Below are 23276 nucleotides of genomic sequence, written 5' to 3'. Positions count from 1 at the left end.
CCAACGTTGACGTCCTCTCTGGGCTTAGCAGCGTCCCTTCAAAACCGGCATTGAACTGCGATCCTAGAGGCGGTCTCTCGTCAAGGCTCTCGAGTGCGCAGGTGGTGCAACTGCACCCCAGGGCTCAAGGGTCAGAGTGGGCCGAGGTGACGTCAATAAAAATGGGGGGGGGGGGTGGGACTGGACAGGGGCCAAGGTTTAAAATGACAATAAAAGATCGCGTTTAATTTAAGTGTTATTTACATAAACATAAAAATTTAAGCATGCTGCCTGTTGAGTAAGTGCGGGCCTGAAATGTTAATGTTAACGTTTTTGATCTTTTGTTACACCCCACTTTTAAATATTTAATTTCAGCCTACCAACTGAGCTCGTGCCCTGACCCGAACCCTTTCCGCAACGGGCTGGTGATGGGCGCCGAGTATACCGTGGGAAGCTCCGTCTCCTTCCGCTGCCTGCCCGGCTACACCCTGGTGGGCCACCCCGTCCTGTCGTGCCGCCACGGACGCAGCCGCAACTGGGACCACCCCATCCCCACCTGCCAAGGTTCGACTCCCTTACAGAGATCACACGGCACCTCCCCCGTGTGAGCCGCCGGCGTTCTGCGCGCGTGTGCGTGCACTTCAAAGTGTACCTGGCCTGGTACAGGCGCCATGGTGACGTCACCGTCACTTAGTGGCGAATGGCGGGTATTGGTATCGGTGCGAGATAACATCGATGCTGACCCTGACGCCTGCTGTATATTTGGAGTTTGCATATCTGTCACTGAATAGTCGCGTGGATTTTCTGCGGGTCCTCCGGAGTTTCCCTGCACATTTAGAATGAACATCACTCGTTTAGAGTATGTGGTTGCAATACATATAAGTCACTTCGTTGAGCTATGGTTTGTGGTCAGTTCGCTAAATAGCTCAGTGGGCCTTTCGTGCTAAAATCAAAATGATTTAGTTTAGTGTAGCAGTTAGCACGCTGCGCTATGAAACCGGCGACCCGAGTTTGATTCCTGCTCACGGCCAATGCCCTAGGTCGACTCAGCCTCACATGAGTACCTAGTGCGGTGTGTAAGGCTCTACAGAGGGTGGTGCGGTCAACCCTCGCTAAGGCTCACCAGAGAGAGAAAATTGCTCTAGCTGTGGCATCATCGGGGATTGCTGTGTAAGTCGATGTGTGTTTGTCAGTCAATGTGTGTGTGTTAGTCGATGTGTGTGCATGGCTGCATGTGAGTGTGTAAGTCCTGTGTGTGTGTGTCTATGTGTGTCAGTCGATGTGTGTGTGTACGTCGATCTGTGTGTGAGTCCATATGTGTGTGTTAGTCCAAATATGTAATTAAAAAGCTTGTGCCGCAGGCCCCGGGGGGACAGGCGTTTATGACGTCTCCGGGCCAAACACCAATTGGCGGAGCCAGGAGATTTAATCTTTACCCTCGGGGCTCCTCCAGAAACAACGAAAAACCACTTCGTGTGGCCACGTGAAATGTTCGAACGCTCACTGCGGAGGAGAGGCTGCCACTCTTCTGTCGGGAGCTGGACCGGTACCACCTGGATCTCTGTGGCATTCAGAAGGTCCGGTGGACCGGTTCTGGCTCCTGCCACTATGAGGGGTGGACAGTCCTCAACTCAGGGCAGGAGACTGCCAAACAACAGGGTGTGGCTCTTCTTCTGAACAAAAGAATGAAGGGGGCTTGGGAGCGTGACGGTGAGGTGTGGGAAGCTGTAAGCCCCAGGCTACTTTGGGCTCGCCTTCCCATCAACCGGAGGCGAGGAGTGGTGGTCGTGGTTACTTATGCCCCCACCACATCCGTGGAGGGATGCAGGCAAAGCCGATGAGTCAGATGCCTTCTATGACCTCCTGTCACAGGTGCTGGCTAAAGTGGCTTCTCGGGATAGGGTCATCTTGTTGGGTGACTTCAATGCCCGAGTTGGTCATGATGCTGGCACCTGGTCTGGAGTGATTAGAGGGCATGGGCCAGATCAGCTCAATAACAAAGGTAGGAAGGCTGCTAGATTTTTGTTCAGCCCATGGGCTTGTAATTACCAACACGCTCTTCCGGCATCGGCGCATCCACACAACATCATGGATGCATGCCGGGTCCAAGCAAGAACATCTGCTGGACTACATAGTGACGGACCAGCGGATGCGAGCCCATGTCCTTGACACCAGGACCTACTGTGGAGCTGATCTGCCCTCTGACCATCGACTAGTCATCTGTAAGATGCGCCTGCCATTCTTCCACTCCGGTGGTGGGTGTACACCCAGCACCCCATTCCAACCTAAAGTGGCCTGATCTCAGCTAGCTGATGAAAGTTGCAAGCGAGAATTTCATCATCGCTTGCGGCTGGGGTTGGCATCGTCCCCCACTCCTCCTGATGTCGAGGGTAAATGAGCAGAGGTTTAGGACTGTGACTCATGCAGCTACAATGGCTGCTTTGGGAACCTGGTCCAGACCTCCCCAGAGACCCTGGCTGACAGAGGAGGTCTTCAGGATAGTTGAGAAAAAGCAACAGGCCCACTCTCATCGGCTACAGCATCCCACGTCAGAGAATGAGGAGCCTTACCGCAACCTTCGCTCGGAGGTTCGGAGAGCCGTAAGGCACTGCAAGGATGGGTGGTGGTCGCAGGTTGCTGAGGAGATGGAGTCTGCCTCAGTGGCCCGCGATCACAAATTACTATTTAACTCCATCAAAAAAGTAACCTGCAGCGCCACTCCTATTACCATCATTAGGGGAAAAAATGGTGATCCAATCTCCGACCTCCAGGAACAGGTTTGCAGATTTGCTGAGCATTTCTGTGAGGTCCTGGGGGAGGGGAAATCCCTCAGCCAGGAAAACATCATGGCAAAAAGTGGGGATAACCCTGCTGAGGCTGCGGTGCCTCAAATATTGGAAGAAGTCACCCCCTGTGAGTGGCAGGCTGAGGTGCCATCTGTTGAGGAAGTACTGAAGGCGACCCGGAGTCTGAGACCAGGAAAGGCACCGGGCAGAGATGATCTCACAAGCGAAATGCTGAGGAAGGGTGGCGTTTGTGCACAGACTGCCCTATATGACATCATAACAACAGTCTGGATGACTGGATGGGTTCCGCAGGATTGGAAGGATGCCCTGGTGGTCCCCCTCTTTAAGAAGGGGGACCGCACAGACTGTAACAACTACAGGGGCATCTCACTCCTCAGTGTGCCGGGAAAGGTCCTGGCAAGGATTATTCAACATCGCCTTGCTAGGCACGCCATATATATGTGTAAGTCAATGTGTGTGTGTGAGTCGATATGTGTGTGTAACTCTGTTTGTGTATCTAAAGTCCATGTCTGTGTGTGTGAGTCCATATATGTATGTGTGTGTAGGCCAATGTGTGTGTGATTCTATGTATGTGTGTGTGTGAGTCCATGTGTGTGCGTGGCTCCATATGTTTGTGTAAGTCCATGTGTGTGTGTCTTCGTCGATATGTGTGTGTATGCATATGTGTGCTTAGGTCAATGTGTGTGTGAGAGTCTATGTATGTGTGTGTGTGAGTTGCTGTATGTGTGTACGTCGATTTGTGTGTGTAACTCCATGTGTGTGTATCTAATGTCGATGTTTGTGTGTGAGTCCATATGTGTGTGTGTGTAAGTCGATGCCTTTGTGTGTGTGGGTCAATGTCTGTGTGTGTAGGTCGATGTGTGCGTCTTTTTCGTCCGGGCAACGCCGGGTACTTACCGCTAGTAGTATATATTTGTGTTCATTCATCTCATGCAAACAAACACAGATTGTGATTTGGATTATTGTTATAGTGTTATTTGGTGGTAATTTGGATTTGCTCGGATATTTCATGATTTTTTATTTGTCTTTCTATTTGTTTATTTGTTAGACATTCTATTGCAATGTTGTGGCGCTGACAACTTAATAATTTTGCTGCACCTGCTATAACATCAGCTTCACTGTGTATCCGACCAATAAAATTTGATTGATTAACATCGACACTAAGAAGACAAAGGCGGTCGACTGTGGTACTGGCCACCCACCCCCTCGTGTGCCGTGCCGGCCTTCGTAGATGCTCGTGAGCAGCACTTGCCCCAAGAGCCTGTTAAAGGCTATACGGGGGGATCTTTGTCTTTGCATCGGTGGTCACAACTCCGGGCCTCTGAATTAGAATCTTGGCTCAAATGTGGTAGAGCACTCCACACAATGAGGGAGCGGTGAGGTTAACACGACCCATCATCGCTGAAGGGATAATTAAACGAGTTTTACCTTCTTAATGGTTGGATACTGTAAAGAACACGTTTTGGATTTCACGTGCGGACTTTGCAGCAGTTGCGTGGCCTGCAAACGCAGGTGCTATAGGCTGCTGTGTTGTCAGAAGAGGGCGGTGCAGCAAAATGCTTCGTCGTACTGCTCCTATGTCTATGCTCCCTGTCTCTGACCCACACCGATTAAGGTGGTGAAGTATGGTCAAATTGTCCCAACAACCCGCACAGCGTGAGGAGGCCCTCATCTAGCAGTTAGATGACAAAAATGGCTGCACATTTACGTATATAATACCGGTAGATTTTTATGCTCTTATACGCATATATTCTTTTCGTAGTTACAATCTTTCAGAGACATAAAGAAGGGCATGTGAGCTTAGAGAACAAACAAGCAGGTGAATGAGATCATTGAAACAGTTCGTGAGAGTGAGCGGGCCTGGGGCGGGACGCATGCTGGCTTCAAGGGGACGGTGGCTGACAGTCAAGGAATGTAACGCATCTGAGAGAGACATCCACCGGGGGGGTGGAATGGGAGATGGAGCGGTGATGAAATCAGCTCACGCGCAAAGTGCGAGGCGGATTCGTAGCATCGCAAATTCGTGAGCAATGGTGGTGGCTTGGGGTGGCAGGGGGGCCCCTTCGTCCATGATGATGGTGATAGCGACGGCGGTCAGTTATGATCTGCATATGACCTTGAGGAATATACACGTGGAGAAGCTCACACCGGAGGGACAACTTGGTGAGATGATATTCCCCCTTCCCGCCCCGTAGCGTTTAGGGTGACACACCGCGTGGAATTGCGATTCCACTGTCACGTGCAAGCAACGAGACGGACGGACGGACCTTTAGTCGCCAATTATTTTCAGCGCAAAGGGGCAGCACAAATTAGGGACAGCTGCGAACTGTCTCGTCAATCTCACGGAAACAAGGGGGGAATAGATTCCCACAAATAAATGGCGTTAACTTTGCGTCGCTACGTTGGGAAATGCAGCGGACATCCGAATTATTTTTTCGAGCGCGAGAGTGTGACTTAGGTAAACAAAAAAACACTCGGGACGTTAACACGGGACCAATTCAAAACATGGGAGACGCAGCAGCAGAGAAGACAAGGAGGCTCAGAGAGTTCCAAATTATGCCAGAGATCACTCCTCGTGGCTTTCAATTCCACTTCTTGATTTGCGCCCGAGCACTGTGGAATTATTCCCACACACGGATAACTGTGGACATCGTCATCGAGTTGCGGAACCAGCTCTCGGAATAAAATAAGCGATGCCATTTACTAAACGTGACAAACAGGAGTCAAATTCTAAGAAACGTTTTTCAGGTTAGATTGCGTGAATATCCATGTGTCATTAAACCCGCCACCAGCCGACACAGCCAATTAGCGAGGGTTTGTCACGTAAACAACATTTGGCAATTCGTGACTATGACAGCACACCGGTTGTGCGTTGGAGAGTAAACCCCACGACATTTACAATTTGAGTACCGGTGACGTTTCGCCAGTAATTACAACAACATGCAGCATCATCAGGCGACAGCCAGAGTTGTGAAATAAATTCTCCTCCGGTTTCCTGAATAAGATGCCTCTCGCTCGTGCAACGATTACACGTTCTTTTGTTCAAAAAAAGAAGGGAGTTGAAACCAATCCGAAGAATGACGGATTCATGGACCCTCCTTCCATCACATTTGACGTAACTCTTCATGGAACTCGCAGGGAGCTGAATAATGGCCAATCCAGAGGATTACCACCCGCATGAGAGAGCAGAATGTGGGAAATGATTCCCTACCTTTCACCGCGTACTATCAGTGAGATCGCGGAAAGGGGAAAAAATGAATTTCATATACCATTACGCCTGGGGGTTTAGAGATCGTGAAAAGGCGTTGGATTTCTGTGGAAATGGGGCTCGCTCATTCGAGCATCCAAATATCGGCTCCCTCATGGAGAATGCCACTGGCTCCACGAACCGGCAGCTGCGGCAGCTGCAGCCCTCCACTGTTATCGGCGATCATCAGCACACCACACTCGTGTCAATTCCTCTCTGTATGTATGTGGAACTTCTTTCGCACCGTACATTGCCAACTGTGCTAATTTGATGTTTCCCTGTCATTCCTTCCTGTTGTGTCCGTGTCATACCTCTCCTCTTGAGTGGGCCAGCTGTTCCTCTGGTCCCTTGATTTGCAAGCCGGGTCACCATAAATCGATTGCATGCAGGCATTGTGAAACGATTCGATACGTGGCTGCCATTTCGTTCTCCCAGCTATGTGCGGAGGAAACATCACGGACCTGAATGGCACCATTTACTCTCCGGGGTATCCGGACGAGTACCCGGACTTTCAGGACTGCTACTGGCTCATCAAGGTACCGCTGGGATACGGCGTATTCGTCAACTTCACGCAGCTGCACACCGAGCCTGTCTACGACTACATCACCGTCTGGTGGGTGTACCAGCATCGGAGACGAAGCCTTTGTTGTCACGTGTTGGGGCGCCGCGGTGGGGAGAGATGTTAATTGCCTTGCCTAGTGCGCAGGAAGATGTGGGTTCGATCCCGACCCTGATGCATGTATTTTTGGTAGGAGTTTGAATGTTCTCTCTCTGCGTGGACGTGTGGATTTTTCTCTGGGTCCTCCGATTATTCCCTCCACATTTAGAAACACACATTTAGAGTATTTGGTTGTTATACATTTCCACGTTAAAATCCACTTTGTTGAGCTATCATTTGTGGTCAAGCTGCCTCTGAAAAAGAGCTACATAGCTCAGTGGAACTTAGTTGTATATGTCATGAAATGTGATATGCAGTGCAACCTCTTGAATCTAGACTCGAGTAGTCAGAATTCGGAGTAGCCCAGAAAGGCGACCAAAATAAATATATGAGATGTGTTTCGTTGTATTCCTTCTGCTCTCTCTCAGTTGAATTCCTAGCATTGGCCTCTCCATACCCTTCACACTTTACAACTGACATTGCATTTTCCGTGTCAGTGTCCGTGTTCATGAAGCACATGCCACAGCTGGTAATGTCCACCGATGTACAAAGATCTTCTCGAGGCACATTCCTTATTAAGTTCGGTACAGTAGAGTATGGATTCCTGGAGTCACGAAAGCTTCAAATCAATATTAGTGTATAGTAGTGTATAGTGTAGTGTATAGTGTAGTGTATATAGTGTATAGTAGAACCCCTCTTAACGACCACTCCTGTTAATCACTAATCGCTTAATGGCGAGCCTCCATAGAGCCTAACGTGTAGTGTATAGTGTAGTGTATAGTGTAGTGTATAGTGTAGTGTATAGTGTAGTGTAGTTCCTCCCTAGTGCCCAATGTGTTCGCTTACCCACCATTCCCCTGTTAACAACGTGCTGTTGTAGGTACAGTAAATATGAATGAATGCATTGATTAATCATGTTTCTTTTAATAGTATGTGTTTATAATGTTGTTAGTATCTTTGTGTATTAATATCCATTGTTTACATATTATTAAGTAAGTTTTTTACGTGAAACAGGGTAACTTTCGAAGCCATCGGAACGAATTAAGCCTTTAACATGTATTTCCTATACTCGCTGAACGACCCAAATCACTTCACGACCGGGTTTCGTGGAGTCAATCTGCTGTGTTCCCAAACTACTCCAGCCTTCTCTCATCCACTTCTCCATTTCATCATTGGGATCCTGGTGTGCCTTCACCAACGATCATTTTTATACATATCGGAGTTGTTTCTTCCATTTCTTCTCAAATCGTCAAGTCGCTTTGTTTAACACCTAGCAGGAGGCTTTCACGGCTATTGTCCATAATTGAGGTTTTTTTTGGGTTAGATCGCATAAATAGAAACGTGTCCTTAAACCCACCACCACCCGACACAGCCAATTAATAAGGTTTGTCACGTAAACAATTCATTACTAGTTCAGCTCACCGGTTGTGTGTTGGAGAGTAAACCCACTACAACATTTACAATTCGAGTACTGAGACGTTTCGCCGGTAATTACAAACAACAACCAGCATCATCAGGCGACAGCCAGAGTTGTGGAGAAACCCTCCTCCTGTTTCAGTATTAAATAGAGGGATACATGTGATGTCATCACTTGTCAGCCAATCAGGTGCGAAGGCCAGAGGGGGGGTCGTGGGGGGGGTTTGTAATTTTTGTGTTGTTTGCATTCTCGTGGCGCCTCTCCGCCAGAAATCTGCCACTCACAGCGCCGTTGCATGAAGATCAAAAAACGCAGCATGAAAAATCTGAAAGATTCTAAACAGCGAGACGATAGAGAGAACTTATTGGTACGCAACTCACGGCACTCATATTTACCTTAAGCCTGGCTCTGAAGCCTTGCTCGTGAAGTTCTTTGAATAATTTCCTGCAGCTCATTCTCATTGCTCGTAGAGGCGAAGGAGTTTGTCAGCAAATGAGGTGGTTAAATCATTTTGACAATTTTAACTTTTAACATTTGTCACTTAAAATGTTAAACCCGAATAGAACTGGAATTTAGACGACTTGTAACCCAGCACCTTCCGCAACAACAGGCAGGCATTTGCTGTGTGAATGTCGGTGTAGATGTATTGTTTCATTGGCCTTAATATTCTCGAGTCTGTTATGCGAGTTTTGTTTTTTCGCTTGTCTGTGACTTTTAATTTCCTGCATCGACAGTTCTAATCGAGAGCCAATGGCCGGTCGCGGTTGAACGTGGGGCATTTTTGTGAAAAACTTCCTCGACGTGAAAAGCCACGGGCGGTTAATTGCCTGAGTGCGCTTTGTATGTGTGAGCGGACATTGAGTACTCCCTGTGCAGTCAAATAATTGGTTTATTAACTGTCTTGCTGCCCCCTCGCTCGCTAGCCTAGAGGTGCACGGGGGATGTGCCAACTTTGCGGTACGTGCCGGTCCCACTGTTGCTTTTGAACGCGTCCGCTGATTCGCTGTTGAGCGTTGAAGCATGGAGTGCACATTGCAGAGGAGCGGTACCATGTTTGCTCTTTTTGCTTGTTTAGGAACCAATAAAGGCGACTGACATTCTGCGCGATGTCTGCCGTGGTCGACGACAGAGATCGGATCTGTTTAGGCGCCCGTAGATTGCTGTGCCGCCTCGTGGAACAATAGCCATTCAGCAGAGGTGATGTACGTTTGTGTCGAGTGCCTTCGTGTAGGCCTTGTGGGGACTCGTTTGTTCGAGTTGTGATGCTTCGCGGATGCTGCTGCGGTGTAACGGGTAGCAATCCAGAAGTTGTCGGTTCGATCTTTTCTTTGAACGGACATTTCTGAAACGTCCTGCCCGTGTGTGCCCAGCAGCTAAAAAAAAAAAACTAATTGCACCACGAATTAGTCGATCGGAAAGTCACGTGTGGTGGGGTAAAGTCTATATTATTCCTGCCTCTTCCACCATGAAGCCTGGTGAGCGAAGAAGAGGTGGCCAAAACCACCCCTCGTGTGGCTCTCTTGGAGGATCCTCGAATAGGGAGGCCTTTTGCCAGCAGTGGCGTGAGCAAGTAATCACAGGGCAGCATCTTAAATGTTTTGATGATCCGTGTTGTTCCTCGATTTTACAAAAGGTGCATTATTCACAAAAGATGCGTTATTCACAAAACAAACGTTATTCCCAAAACAAGCATTAAAAACGAGATTTCTTAAATCGCAACGGCTCTTCCCGTTAATTTAATCACTAAAAAATCCGGATTGTGTTCCAGATAGTCGTTCCAAACTCTTCTCATAACCTAAACATATACACCTATATCACTTTTCACGATACAAAAATAACAATAAGAAACATAAATATTAAAACGATTGAAAACTAAATTAATTAACTCTTTTAAATAAAAATATTATTTGGGTCTTTTGGCAAAATCATGTAGATAGGTTCAAGGAAAATAAATAAAAAACTACGACGTTTCGATCTCAACACAAGCGTTCGTCATCAGGAAGAGAGGGTTAGCTTCTAAAGTTAACCTGTTTAAAAAGGTTTGAAATGGGCGTAGCCCAAGTGTTAATGTAAGTGGTGGGCAGCAACTGCGCCGGTGGTGGGTTTTTCCAGCAAGCAAAGAGCTGCCCAGTAAAAATGAGCATGATGATGTAAGATTGTTGAGAGGCCTCCACGGCGGGCGCCTGAGGTGAGAGATTAGCATGTTAATGTGAGAGATTAGCATGTTAATGTAAGAGATTAGCATGTTAATGTGAGAGATTAGCATGTTAATGTGAGAGATTAGCATGTTAATTTGAGAGATTAGCATGTTAATGTGAGAGATTAGCATGTTAATGTGAGAGATTAGCATGTTAATGTGAGAGATTAGCATGTTAATGTGAGAGATTAGCATGTTAATGTAAGAGATTAGCATGTTAATGTGAGAGATTAGCATGTTAATGTGAGAGATTAGCATGTTAATGTAAGAGATTAGCATGTTAGATTAGCATGTTAATGTGAGAGATTAGCATGTTAATGTGAGAGATTAGCATGTTAATGTGAGAGATTAGCATGTTAATGTAAGAGATTAGCATGTTAATGTGAGAGATTAGCATGTTAATGTAAGAGATTAGCATGTTAATGTGAGAGATTAGCATGTTAATGTAAGAGATTAGCATGTTAATGTGAGAGATTAGCATGTAATGTAGAGATTAGCATGTTAATGTGAGAGATTAGCATGTTAATGTGAGAGATTAGCATGTTAATGTAGAGATTAGCATGTTAATGTGAGAGATTAGCATGTTAATGTGAGAGATTAGCATGTTAATGTGAGAGATTAGCATGTTAATGTGAGAGATTAGCATGTTAATGTGAGAGATTAGCATGTTAATGTGAGAGATTAGCATGTTAATGTGAGAGATTAGCATGTTAATGTGAGAGATTAGATTAGCATGTTAATGTGAGAGATTAGCATGTTAATGTGAGAGATTAGCATGTTAATGTGAGAGATTAGCATGTTAATGTGAGAGATTAGCATGTTAATGTGAGAGATGAGCGTGTTAATGTGAGAGATTAGCATGTTAATGTGAGAGATTAGCATGTTAATGTAAGAGATGAGCATGTTAATGTGAGAGATTAGCATGTTAATGTGAGAGATTAGCATGTTAATGTGAGAGATTAGCATGTTAATGTGAGAGATTAGCATGTTAATGTGAGAGATTAGCATGTTAATGTGAGAGATGAGCGTGTTAATGTGAGAGATTAGCATGTTAATGTGAGAGATTAGCATGTTAATGTAAGAGATGAGCATGTTAATGTGAGAGATTAGCATGTTAATGTGAGAGATTAGCATGTTAATGTGAGAGATTAGCATGCTGATGGGAGATCGCAGAGCGAACGCTCGAGCCGGGCGAGCGAGGTGGCTGTGTTTGAGTGAGAAATTGAACCTGTTCATGTAAAATCAGAGAGTCGAAAATAACAACTAACATCGGAAGGTGGTAGGATGGGAACATCACAGCCAGTTATGACTTAAACTGGTTGATAAGGAAACTCACCAAGAGATCTGCTGCATGTTGCAATGAGTGGCGAGGCGATGGTGGAGGCAGTGGCGGCTCCTGCAAAATCTCTCAGGGGGGGCAAATGTCTGGATGATTGATAAGGATAAGGTCCACCCATGCAATGGATAAATTAACAGCTTAAGCATGTAAAGGCAACTTCACTTCTTTAATATTAATGAAAAATAAAGTGACTCTTACAATACATCTTGTTTGTTTCTATACTCACTATTAAAACAAACCACTCAAGTTTTTTTTTATTAAAGATTCCACTAGGTGGCAACAAATTATATTGTTGGATGAAACGTGCTTACGTATGACGTAAGCACGTATGATGACGTAAGCACGTTAGGGCGAGCCCTCCCGGAAGCCATAGAGAATGCATTGCAGCGCCCCCGTTAGAAAAAAAACATATTTGAATGTAAGTCTATGGGGCCACTCGGGGCGATTCTCAGCTGGAGGGAAATCGCCCAAAAAGAGGCGGTACTCCACAGAACGTAGCATGACGCTGATTGGACTATATCCAGAGGCACAGTGACAGCTAGCGTGACTCTGTGGTTGAATGACATTGGTGGTGCGTCGCCCAATCGCCCTAATGAAGAAACCGCCCCTGGGTGGAGGCGTTGCTGCTGCACTGCAGGGACACCGTGACGTTGTCGCGGATGAAGACGCCTCAGCCTCCTGTGTGGCTTCTCGTTTGATGATCTCACGGCGCGTCTGGCCGTCGTGAGATTTCGTTCGCTTGGAATTTCCATTTCGTTAATCAGAAAGTATCCACAATTTGGCAATTGTCTTCAATTGTGTTCGTGTGAAATATGTAAATATATTCTTAGGTTTTTTCGGTAAAGTCACGTAGGTAAAACATTAAAATTAATAAAAGTAAAATAAAATAAAAATCACGACGTTTCGGAGGCAACACAAGCCTCCGTCTTCAGGTGGAACCGTCACAGCCACGACAGCTGTTCAAGTAAATGAGAGATTACAAGAGCTACCACTCCGTATATATAATGGTTGGAGAGGGGGGGAGGGCCAAGTACGGCACACTTTTTTATTAATATGGTAAGGTGAGGCTTAAGAAGAAGTTTAAGAAGAAGCCTCACCTTACTATATTAATAAAAAAGTGTGCCGTACTTGGCCCTCCCCCCCTCTCCAACCATTATATATACGGAGTGGTAGCTCTTGTAATCTCTCATTTACTTGAACAGCTGTCGTGGCTGTGACGGTTCCACCTGAAGACGGAGGCTTGTGTTGCCTCCGAAACGTCGTGATTTTTATTTTATTTTACTTTTATTAATTTTAATGTTTTACCTACGTGACTTTACCGAAAAACCCTAAGAATATGAATCCTTGCAGTCACGAAAGCTTCAAATCTAGAATATGTAAATATATTTACACGTGGCTATATTTATGCGATTTAACCCAAAAATTGCGTAAATATATAGATTTACGCAAGTGAGGGCTTCACCATTCTGGCAAATTGCCCGATGATGCTGGATGTAATTACCAGCGAAACGTCGTACTCAAAAATTGTAAATGTTGTGGATTCACTTTTCAACACACCCGTGGGCTAAAGTAGTGAACTATTTATCTTTTATCAACGTGACACTTTTTTACTGATTGGCCATGTCGGGTGGTGGAGGGTTACGACACATTTATAATTAACGTGATCTAACCCAAAAACGTTTATTATAAATATATAAATATATCACTGGGCCCGCATAATACGCATGCATAATGTACGTTGACTCAAGAGTGCAGAAGTGTGGTCACCACATCTACGCCTCTACATAAGGAACGAAACAGGTGGACTTCTCCACAATTCTGGCTGTCACCGTACTCAGATTGTAAATGTTGTGGCTTGGCTCTCCAACACACCGGTGTGCTGTACTAGTGACGAATTTCCACGTTCTGTTTACGTGACAAACTTTACTAGTTGGCTGTGTCGGGTGGTGGCAGGTTTAACGACACATTTATATATTTACGTGATTTAACCCAAAAAACCCTCTATTATAGTTGTTTAACACGTAGTAGGCTTTCGCAATCAATAACATCCAAAATACAGGTTTTTTTGGGGTTAGATTGCGTAAATATATATTTACCCAAAAAACCTGTGTTATGTATTTTGTTATTGCTGCTGAGGTAACCACTGCGTCTCTCTCTCTCTCTCCTCTGGCCGTGATCATCACCGAGAACTCAGTGGTGGTTCTCATTCAATCCGACCATCATAGTTCCGTCGTACTCCGCCTCGTATTCTCCCTCCAGCTCGGTCTCTCTCTCTCTCGTGTTGCCGTACTCTCCCACACGCCCGCCACTGCACGCAGGGTGGCTCCTATAGGATGGTGATTAACCAGAGTGGCGCCCGTTTATTTGCACACGCACCAGGGCCTGAATTGGCACACCCTCGGTGCCCGTGATCTCCCCCGGGTCACGACTCAGCCCACAGCACGCCCCTCTCTCCTCGGCGCCCCCACGTGGCGGCTTTGTGTTGAAAGTAATGCCCACTTAAGTGCGTCCGTTGACGCGCCGCCCATTTGCACTTCGCCAATCGTGACCCATGGCAGTAGGTGTGGATACCTGATGCACAATTGGAAAATTAAAAACTCTCCAGCGTGCGACTGTGGTCATCCAGAACAGGCCGGAGTACAACATATAGCGACGCAATGCCCGATCCACGTATACGAAAACTATTAAACTATTTTTTTGATTTTACCAGGTAAGGCCCACTGAGCTATACGGCTCTTTTTCAAAAGCGACCTGGCCACAATGATAGCTCAACGAAGTGGCTTATCGCGTGGAAATTTATTGCAGCCAAATACTCTAAACACATGTTTCTAAATGTGGACGGAAAAACCGGAGGACCCAGAAAAACATCCATGCCACCATGGGGAGAGAGACCACCGTCGTGCCCAATACGAAGGAGATATCACGGCGATACGTTCCGCTACTCCTGACCCGGTTATCTGGCTTAACCATCTGAATGTGAAATTGTAGTTGTTTTGCTCTGCATCAACATCAGCCATACGAAAGAAGAATAGGAAGTTCACAATCCCAGTCCCAGCACGTTCTGTCAGTAGAGGGTGCGATCATATGCACGACTTATCACAGACATAACCGCACCTGTTACATTAAGAAGGTGCAGCTGTGGGTTAAACCATCCATAATAGCCTTAAAATTGTGTACATCACTCAACCTGTGTAGGTGGCATTATGATCAATTGTCATCGCGATTATGGGTCTCTCTCTAGATTTCACAACTTGGGTTTTAATTACTGAAGTTGCTTGTTCAATCTTTCATGTATATTTTAATATCTATTTTGGCAATTTATTCAATTATTCCTCATTAATTTTCTGGGATATTAACTTGCATGGCTGGTCAGCCCTTTTCCACGTGTTTTAGCACTTCGTATGTGATTGGGTAGTCTTGACATTAACAATGTTTGGAGGCAGTTTGGCAAACTTTCAATTCCATTTAAATGCAAATTACTTGGTAATGTAAGCAGGTTTATTGAGTTTGTGTGGATTAATAGAAATAATGAATTATTAATCAAGTGAGTGAAATTAGCCTTCTGATTATATATGTTTTATTAAAATGAAACCACTGAATATATATGTGTTTGTGTACTCCCAGATATTATTACACATGAAGCCCGTAACAGAATAAACATCCAGCATTATCGTAATAATAATCGTTCACTATAAAAAAATTATCTTTACCTCGAGTCTCCTGGCTGGCTGCAGGTTGGGCTCAGGCGGTGCGGACGCCTCTTAGCGAGCACGTGGAACGCGACGACGCTGATGACGATGACGGTGGTCGCTTGTGTTGACGCTTTCAGGGATGGACCGGACCAGGACTCTCCGCAACTGGGCCAGTTCAGTGGCAACACAGCGCTGGAGTCGGTGCGCAGCACTTCTCACCAGGTCCTCGTGAAGTTCCACAGCGACTTCTCCACCAGCGGCTTCTTCGTGCTCAGCTACCAAGGTGCTGCCATGCCCATGAGCTCTGGTCGTCACGCAGAGACCACGTATGACGCAATGCGCTTCACGCTTGTGTTGTTCGTATGCATGTGTACGTGTGTGTGTACATATGTCTGGCTGGATTGTGTGAGGAGCTCACAAATCCTTGAAAGATCTGGGCAAAGTCCCATCAGTGAGCTCCTCCGGCAGGCAAGGCTGCGTTGGCTGGGTCATGTAGCCCGCATGCCCAGCCACCGCATGCCTAAACAGCTTTTGTTCGGCCGGATCGAGGGGGCTAGACAGGCGCGGCACGGGCTGGGAGAAGAGATGGAGTGATGTGGTACAGGAGGACGTGGAGCTGAGTGGACTTGCCGATGACTGGTACCAGCGGTGTCAAGATCGGCCTCAGTGGAGGAGGCTCGTGAAGGACGCTACTGGGCAGTTGGAGGCAGTCGCCCTCCAACACCAGCGCTGGAGTCGGCTTGCGCAGCACTTTCTCACCAGGTCCTCGTGAAGTTCCACAGCGACTTCTCCACCAGCGGCTCTTCGTGATCAGACTACCAAGAGTGCTGCCTTGGCCCATGAGCTCTGGTCGTCACGCAGGAGACCACGTATGACGCAATTGCGCTTCACGCTTGTGTTGTTCGTATGCATGTGTACGTGTGTGTGTACGTATGTTGAACTTCTTTCGCACCGTACATAGCCAACCGTGCTAATGAACCATTGGTAATACGTGCGTGTTATCCACACCTCCGATTAGCACGGTTGGCTACGTACATCGCGAAAGAAGTTCAATATACGTACATGAATGTGTGCGTAACTGTGATAATGATAACAATAATTCATGTTCCCGTGTCAATCAACATGTGGGTGAATACCTCCCTCACGTCCGTGTCGGCCATCGTGGTTGTGTGGCCGACCTTTATGGCGCATCAGTGTGGGTTGATGAGGTCGGGACCAGGACCGCATCAGACATCACTCGCCGCTCATGTCAGCATTAGGCAGGCATCAATCGGGGTCTTCATTGGTTACATAGAGACAGGTGGCATGGTGAGTAGAGGCAGGCACCTTCACACCGTCACAGACACACGCGCAGTTGTAGCTTGTCTTGGCTATATCTTTTTAGTTCGTAAGGCACGATGGTCTTGGTGCTTATTTATTTATTATTTGAGTTACCTTCAATGTTCAGTTTTAAGTTCACTTTGAATGACCTTGTGAGCCAATCGGGTTTCATCAACAACAACAACAAAACAACACCTCCACTTACTCCGACGTACGCAACAAGTCACAGTAAAATACAAACAACAACAGATGAGCGAAATAAAGAATAGCTAGCAAAAATAATCGCTATATTATTAAATTCTAAGACAAATTAAGTTAAATATAGATTATCAAATAGCACTCAAAAAATACTAATTTAAATCTGGGATTCGGTGTGCAATATATTATTATTATGTTGTGGTTTTTTTTTTTTACCTGGGTTTCATGGCGAGTGTTTAACTCATCCCCAGGCTGCTTTACTTTGTTTTCTGTGAGATGTGGCCAATGCCAGGATGCAGTGGCCGGGAGGCCGCGAGGCCGAGCTCACGGGGGCTGCCCGCGGAATTTAAATCGCACGAACGACGGCCTGGAAAGCGAAGGGGGCAACGTTGACGGATGTTAGTCTGGAATTTTAACCGAAAGCAACCGTGGCGGGCGAACGCACCCTTCACAGACGGTTGCCCTCCGCGAGGTAGATGAAACGTTTCCAGCTTGCGCTTCTTTAGCCGCGCGCTAAGAGCCAGCACGTCATCTGCAAGGAAGCTTGGGGCCTGACGGATTGTGTAAGGTTTGTGTCCTTTGTGTACGCAGCCCGTGGCACACAAGTTTGCAGCATGCCTAGCAAAGACTGTTGTTGGGACAAGTGCCGTTAGCGAGCACCTATGACGGCCGGCACAATACACGAGGGGGTGGGTGGCCAGCACCACGCTCGACCACCTTTGTCTCCCTCGTTGCGATGTTTACACACCACACCAGGTACTCATTTGAGGCTGTGTCGACTTAGGTGAGGCCCAGCACCAAATTAGACAATCGTCAACCTGTGTGGGCCGTGAGCAGGAATTGAACTCGGTTTGCCAGGTTCGAAGCACGGCACGCCAACCACAAAACTACCGTTCCCCACACCGATGCACGCACACAAACACCAATACCCGCCATTCGCCACTAAGTGACGGTGACGTCACCACGGTGCCTGTGCCAAGCCAGGTGCACTTCGAAGTGCACGCACGCAGAACACCGGCGGCTCACACAGGGGAGGAGGTGCCGTGTGACCTTGGCGGGTGGACATGGGGTGGTCCCAGTTGCGGCTGCGTCCGTGGCAGCATGACAGGACGGAGTGGCCCACGAGGGTGTAGCCAGGCAGGAAGCGGAAGGTTTCCGCTCACCGCGACGCGACCACGGCATGCAAACAGACTGCAGCGTTACGCATTGCCCAAGCAGAGAACGTGCGCTGCATGCCGCTATGCTGCGTCTGTACACACCATGAACGCCGTGTTGACAGTTCGGGCATGACCCTAGTATGGAGCTGTCCATAATACAGGTTTTTTGGGTTAGATCGCATACATATAAATGTGTCGTTAAACCCACCACCACCCGACACAGCCAATTAGGTTTGTCACGTAAACAAAACATGCCGGTGTGCTATACTAGTGGAGTGGAGTAGCGCGGGGGTTTGCAAGCGGTGTGCACGCATGTGCGAGTTACGGACAGTGAGGTCGCATCGGGGCGAACAGGTGCGGCGAGAGAGCGACGAAAAGGAGACGGCCAATTAAGATGCATAGCTGTGATTGGCTGGCTGCAAATGCACGGAACAGGCGCCAGGGGCTTGAGGGACTAATGAGGAGTTAATAAGGAGGGGGAGTTGAGGGGAGTTGGTCGGAGTGAAGAGGAGAGTGCACACAAGAGAAGTCCCGGGTCCGCTCTCCACACCTCATGGGCAGGCGAGCTAGCAGTAGAGAGGCTAGCGGAGTCCTAAGTGTGAGTGCGCGAAGACTAGCAGTGGAGAAGCTAGCAGAATTCCCTCATCAAAACACCACACCATAGGGCCAATTGTATCTCCGACCAGCACCACCTAGCCAGTGAGCTGGAGCACGTACACCAAGCCCTCAAGATGAATGGATATTCTGAATGTACAATCCGCAAAGCTATCTCCCCAGCAGCCATGGGTAGAGAACCATCTGAGGACCAAATAAAAACCATCACCTTGCCATACATAGCAGGGGTTACCAAAAAGATTTACAAAATCTTAAACAAACACAAGATACAGGTTCGTTTCAACACAGTACACAAAATCCGTGATTTTATCCCATCTGTAAAGGATGTGATTCCTGACATGCAATACCCTGGTGTCTACAAGCTAAGCTGTGTCTGCGGCAGCAGTTACATTGGGGAAACTAAGCGACATGTCTCGGACCGTGTTCGCGAACACAAGGCAGATCTGAAACACTGGTAGGACCAATACCTCTGCCATTGCTGATCATTGTTTTAACGCTGTGGGCTCACACGAAATAGATTTTTCCAAGACTAATGTACTCTGCAAACCCACTGGCTATCATCAGAGATTTGTTCATAAAGCCATCCAGATATATAAACACAGACACAACTTCAACAGAGAAGATGGGTACAAACTGAGCAATCATTGGAAGGACGTTATTAACCAAGTAAAGTCTTAACTGACTGTGATGTTTCCATCCTACCTGCCTATGTCAGCTGTTATTTCCTATTTGTGTCTCTCTTTCTCTCTCTGTGTGTGTCTCTCTGTGTTGTGTCTCTGTGTGTGTCTGTGTGTGTGTGTCTCTTTGTGTGTGTCTCTCTCTATGTGCTTGTGTCTTTCTATGTGTGTCTTTCTCTCTCTCTCTTTGGTTGTCTCTATGTGTGTGTGTCTCTGTTTGTGTGTCTCTGTGTGTGTCTCTTTCTGTATGTCTCTATGTGGGTTTCTCTCTCTTTTTGTGTGTCTCTCTCTCTCTGTGTGTCTGTGTGTGTGTGTGTCTCTCTGTGTGTAGGTGTCTCTCTCTGTGTGTGTCTGTTTGTGTTGTGTCTTTGTGTGTGTCTCCGTATGTGTCTCTCTCTGTGTGGGTCTCTCTCTGTGTGTCTCTCTAGGTTGTCTCTCTGTGTGTCTCTCTGTGTGTGTGTCTCTATGTGGATGTCCCTCTCTGTGGGTTGTCCCTGTGTGTCTCTGTCTCTCTCTGTGTGTCTCTCTAGGTTGTCTCTCTGTGTGTCTATCTGTGTGTGTGTCTCTATGTAGATGTCCCTCTCTGTGTGTGTGTGTCTCTGTGTGTCTCTGTCTCTCTCTGTGTGTGTCTCTCTCTCCATGTGTATCACTTGCTCTTGCGGGTTTCCTGTTGCGCGACATGCTCATCTTCTCATTGGCGCACCTCCGGTTGCTGGAGCCATCTCACATTGACATGCTCATCTCTTACATTTACGTACAAATTCCTTCTCTAGCTCCGCCCACTTACCCTTGGGTTGGACCCACCAAACGCCTCTATAACCTTGTTGCAGCAGCTCTTTCTCGTACGTCAGCAGTTCTCCTGCTGTGTTTGTTTCACCTGATGGCGGTTGCTTGTGTTGCGATCGAAACGTCGTGATCTATTCATTTTCTATCTACGTGACTTTACTGAAAAAACCAAAGAGTACAGAATATATAGTGAGAGGCTAGCAGTGGAGAAGCTAGCAGAGTGTATAGTGAGAGGCTAGCAGTAGAGAAGCTAGCAGAGTGTATAGTAAGAGGCTAGCAGTAGAGAAGCTAGCAGAGTGTATAGTGAGAGGCTAGCAGTAGAGAAGCTAGCAGAGTGCGTAGTGAGAGGCTAGCAGTGGAGAAGCTAGCAGAGTGTATAGCGACAGGCTAGCAGTAGAGAAGCTAGCAGAGTGTACAGTGAGAGGCTAGCAGTGGAGAAGCTAGCAGAATGTATAGCGACAGGCTAGCAGTAGAGAAGCTAGCAGAGTGTATAGCGACAGGCTAGCAGTAGAGAAGCTAGCAGAGTGTATAGTGAGAGGCTAGCAGTGGAGAAGCTAGCAGAGTGTATAGCGACAGGCTAGCAGTAGAGAAGCTAGCAGAGTGTGTAGTGAGAGGCTAGCAGTGGAGAAGCTAGCAGAGTGTATAGCGACAGGCTAGCAGTAGAGAAGCTAGCAGAGTGTATAGCGACAGGCTAGCAGTAGAGAAGCTAGCAGAGTGTATAGCGACAGGCTAGCAGTAGAGAAGCTAGCAGAGTGTATAGCGACAGGCTAGCAGTAGAGAAGCTAGCAGAGTGCGTAGTGATAGGTTGGAAGTGGAGAGGCTAGCAGAGGGTACGGTGGGAAGCCACCAGAGTGCGCCGTGATAGGCTAGCAGCGGAGAGGGTAAGAGAGTGAGAGAGAGAGCAGGCTAGCAGTGGAGAAGCTGAGAGAGCGGAGTGAGTTCTGTTTGAATAAAAGCGACACAGGAGAACAAGAAGTTGTCCGCGTGAAATAAAAACACTCCGCTGGTGTAGTGGAATAGGTCACTATGGCGTGTAGCGCTGCTTGCTGGAAAAAAGGGGACCTGCTGTTGAAGCAGCCCTGTCGGTCAGCAGGTCAGGGGATAGGCTGGAGGAAGGGATGTGGGGAAAGGATGACAGAGGGGGCAGGTGAAGCAAGCCGGGGACCTTCTCGGAGTTCATATTCTTAGGATTTTTCGGTAAAGTCACGTAGGTAAAAAATGAAAATTAATAAAAGTAAAATAAATAAATAAAAATCACGACGTTTTGTAGGCAACACAAGCTTCCGTCTTCAGGTGGAACAGTCACAGCACGATAGCTGTATCAAGTGAGAGAAATTCCAAGAAAACCGTATTTTTATTACCTTGTTATCTCGGCATCTCTTTAGGAAGGCCAGCGTCTCGAGAAGCTGTGACTTCTTGTCTCGTTGTCTGTTAAAAACTCTAACAGATAGGTGGAATCCCTCCCCGTAGAGGGAAAGCTTCAAATCTAGAACCTTCTCGGAGGTTCTAGAAGGGGGCGTGGCAGAGGGGGCAGCGAGGCTTCGCTGGGGGGATAAAAGGGAGACCCCGGAGAGGACTCGTTGTTGTTGCTGTTGTTTGGAGTGGAATCCGTGGAGCTGCGCAAGTCTCCGTCATCACCTTCGACATCGTCTTCATTGTTGTTGGTCAGGCAGCCTGTTGCTGTCCTGACCCTGTGCCTGTGAAGGCGATCATAAACAGAGTGCCTCCTGAATACTAGTGTCTCTAAAGTGCATCACTACACTAGTAACGAATTGGCATGTTCTGTTTACGTGACAAACCTTACTAATTGGCTGTGGCGGGTTTAAGGACACATTAATATATTTATGCCATCTAACCCAAAAAACCCGTATTATGGATGATATTGGTCACGAAAGCCTACGTGCTAAACTGGAGTTGTAGTGTTGTACGTGGCAGAAGCCGGGACGCTGAGCAAGGAAGCCATGACAAGACTGAGATGTGGGTTGTGGTATCAAAGGGAGGAAATCAGTTGAATTGACAGAGAGATTTGAGGTTGAGGAGAATAAAAGTGTCAACAGAACAATCCCACGAGATGTGGATTGGGCGCATTCTCAGAAGTGAAAAGTTAAATGAAGGCAGCTCTTGAAGGAAGGATGACGTGAAAAAATACTGCTTGGAAACTTAAAGGAGGTAAAGGCGGGGAAGGGGGTGGCACGTACAGTGAGATGAAGAAGCTCAAGATCGGACAGAGTGCAGAGGGTTTGTCCCAATTCCTGCGATTGGCGAGAGGACTCCAGAGAGCTGTGATGGTGGCACTCGTGCGTGCGTGCATGTTCGTGTGCGTGTGGGTGTCTGTGTGTGTGCGTGTTAACATGGTGCGTTACGAACCCAGCGACCTGAGTTCGATCCACGCGCACTGCTAACATCAGTGACGAATATCTGAACCGGTCCTCGGCCTCCCTGAGTTTGACTCAGCCTTAAATGAGTACCTGGTGCGGTGTGTAAACATCACCACTAGGGAAACAGGCGGCCGGGCATGGTGCTGGCCACCCACCCTCTTGTGTGCCATGCCGGCCTTCACAGGTGCTCGCTCACAGCACTTGCCCCAACAGTGTGTTCAGGCTACACGGGGGATCTTTGTGTGTGTGCGCGTGTCCGCTGCCAGGGGGTGTTGTGCGCTTTGTTTGCGCTGTCAGCATTGCACACAATGCAGCTCTTCGCGGTTCGATTCTGTGGAGTCAAGTTAGGGTCATGGCTTTCATTAAGTGCGCGTTTTCTGTTTGCCATTGCAAAACGCGACGTATTTTCTTGCTGCGATAAAAAAAAATACCATGGCGGTGTGCAGCAGGGAATTAGCATAGCGCTGCCCCTTGACATTATGGATGCAATCTGCAATCGACCGGTGAAGGTGCTGCTGACGATTGAAACGCGTCCCATTAGCGCTGACAACTGCAACCGTTGTTATGGACCAGAGAGGAGTGTGTTCTGTCATTGGTCATCTCAAGTCAATCGACCCATGGCACCTGGGTCTGTCCCGTGACCTTCTGCCAGCGGGCGTTCGACACTTCACGTGGCCTTAAAGTGCACCTCGCCTGGCCCAGGCGCCGTGGTGACGTCAGCCCCACTCAGTGGTCAATGGCGTTTGTTGTCGTTGGCAGCACAAGGCCGTTTCCACTGCATGGAGAACGCTCACGTGAGCGCAATATGG

At 47.4% G+C, this 23276-nt stretch overlaps 1 protein-coding gene and 2 long non-coding RNA genes across 7 annotated transcripts in view; 1 reads left to right on the top strand and 2 right to left on the bottom strand.

Annotated features, from left to right (window-relative positions):
* The window catches only part of LOC133353015 (uncharacterized), a 49210-nt gene extending 33725 nt beyond the window's left edge, over positions 1-15485 (bottom strand). The window contains exon 1 of one of the 3 annotated variants that reach the window (XR_009756318.1): positions 15355-15485. This is a non-coding gene — a long non-coding RNA (uncharacterized LOC133353015). The remainder of the gene's footprint in view (positions 1-15354) is intronic. The other 2 variants (XR_009756317.1, XR_009756319.1) reach the window with 2 other exon arrangements.
* Positions 1-23276, top strand: part of LOC133353013 (CUB and sushi domain-containing protein 3-like) — a 639938-nt gene that overhangs the window by 560308 nt on the left and 56354 nt on the right. For all 3 annotated transcript variants that reach the window (XM_061569078.1, XM_061569077.1, XM_061569076.1), the window contains 3 exons: positions 355-543; positions 6469-6646; positions 15474-15619. In XM_061569078.1, the coding sequence (XP_061425062.1) occupies positions 355-543; positions 6469-6646; positions 15474-15619 (513 nt within the window). The remainder of the gene's footprint in view (positions 1-354; positions 544-6468; positions 6647-15473; positions 15620-23276) is intronic.
* On the bottom strand, positions 15505-17402 carry LOC133353014 (uncharacterized). The gene is made up of 3 exons (XR_009756316.1): positions 17071-17402; positions 16473-16662; positions 15505-15640 (listed from the first exon to the last, which is right to left on the bottom strand). It is a non-coding gene; the product is annotated as an uncharacterized LOC133353014 (long non-coding RNA).

This window comes from Lethenteron reissneri, chromosome 42 (assembly GCF_015708825.2).
Source record: "Lethenteron reissneri isolate LAM-NWPU_2019-01 chromosome 42, ASM1570882v1, whole genome shotgun sequence".
Taxonomy (NCBI): domain Eukaryota; kingdom Metazoa; phylum Chordata; class Hyperoartia; order Petromyzontiformes; family Petromyzontidae; genus Lethenteron; species Lethenteron reissneri.
The sequence above is the reverse complement of the archived record's forward strand: the minus strand, read 5'-3'. Positions and strand labels throughout refer to the sequence as shown.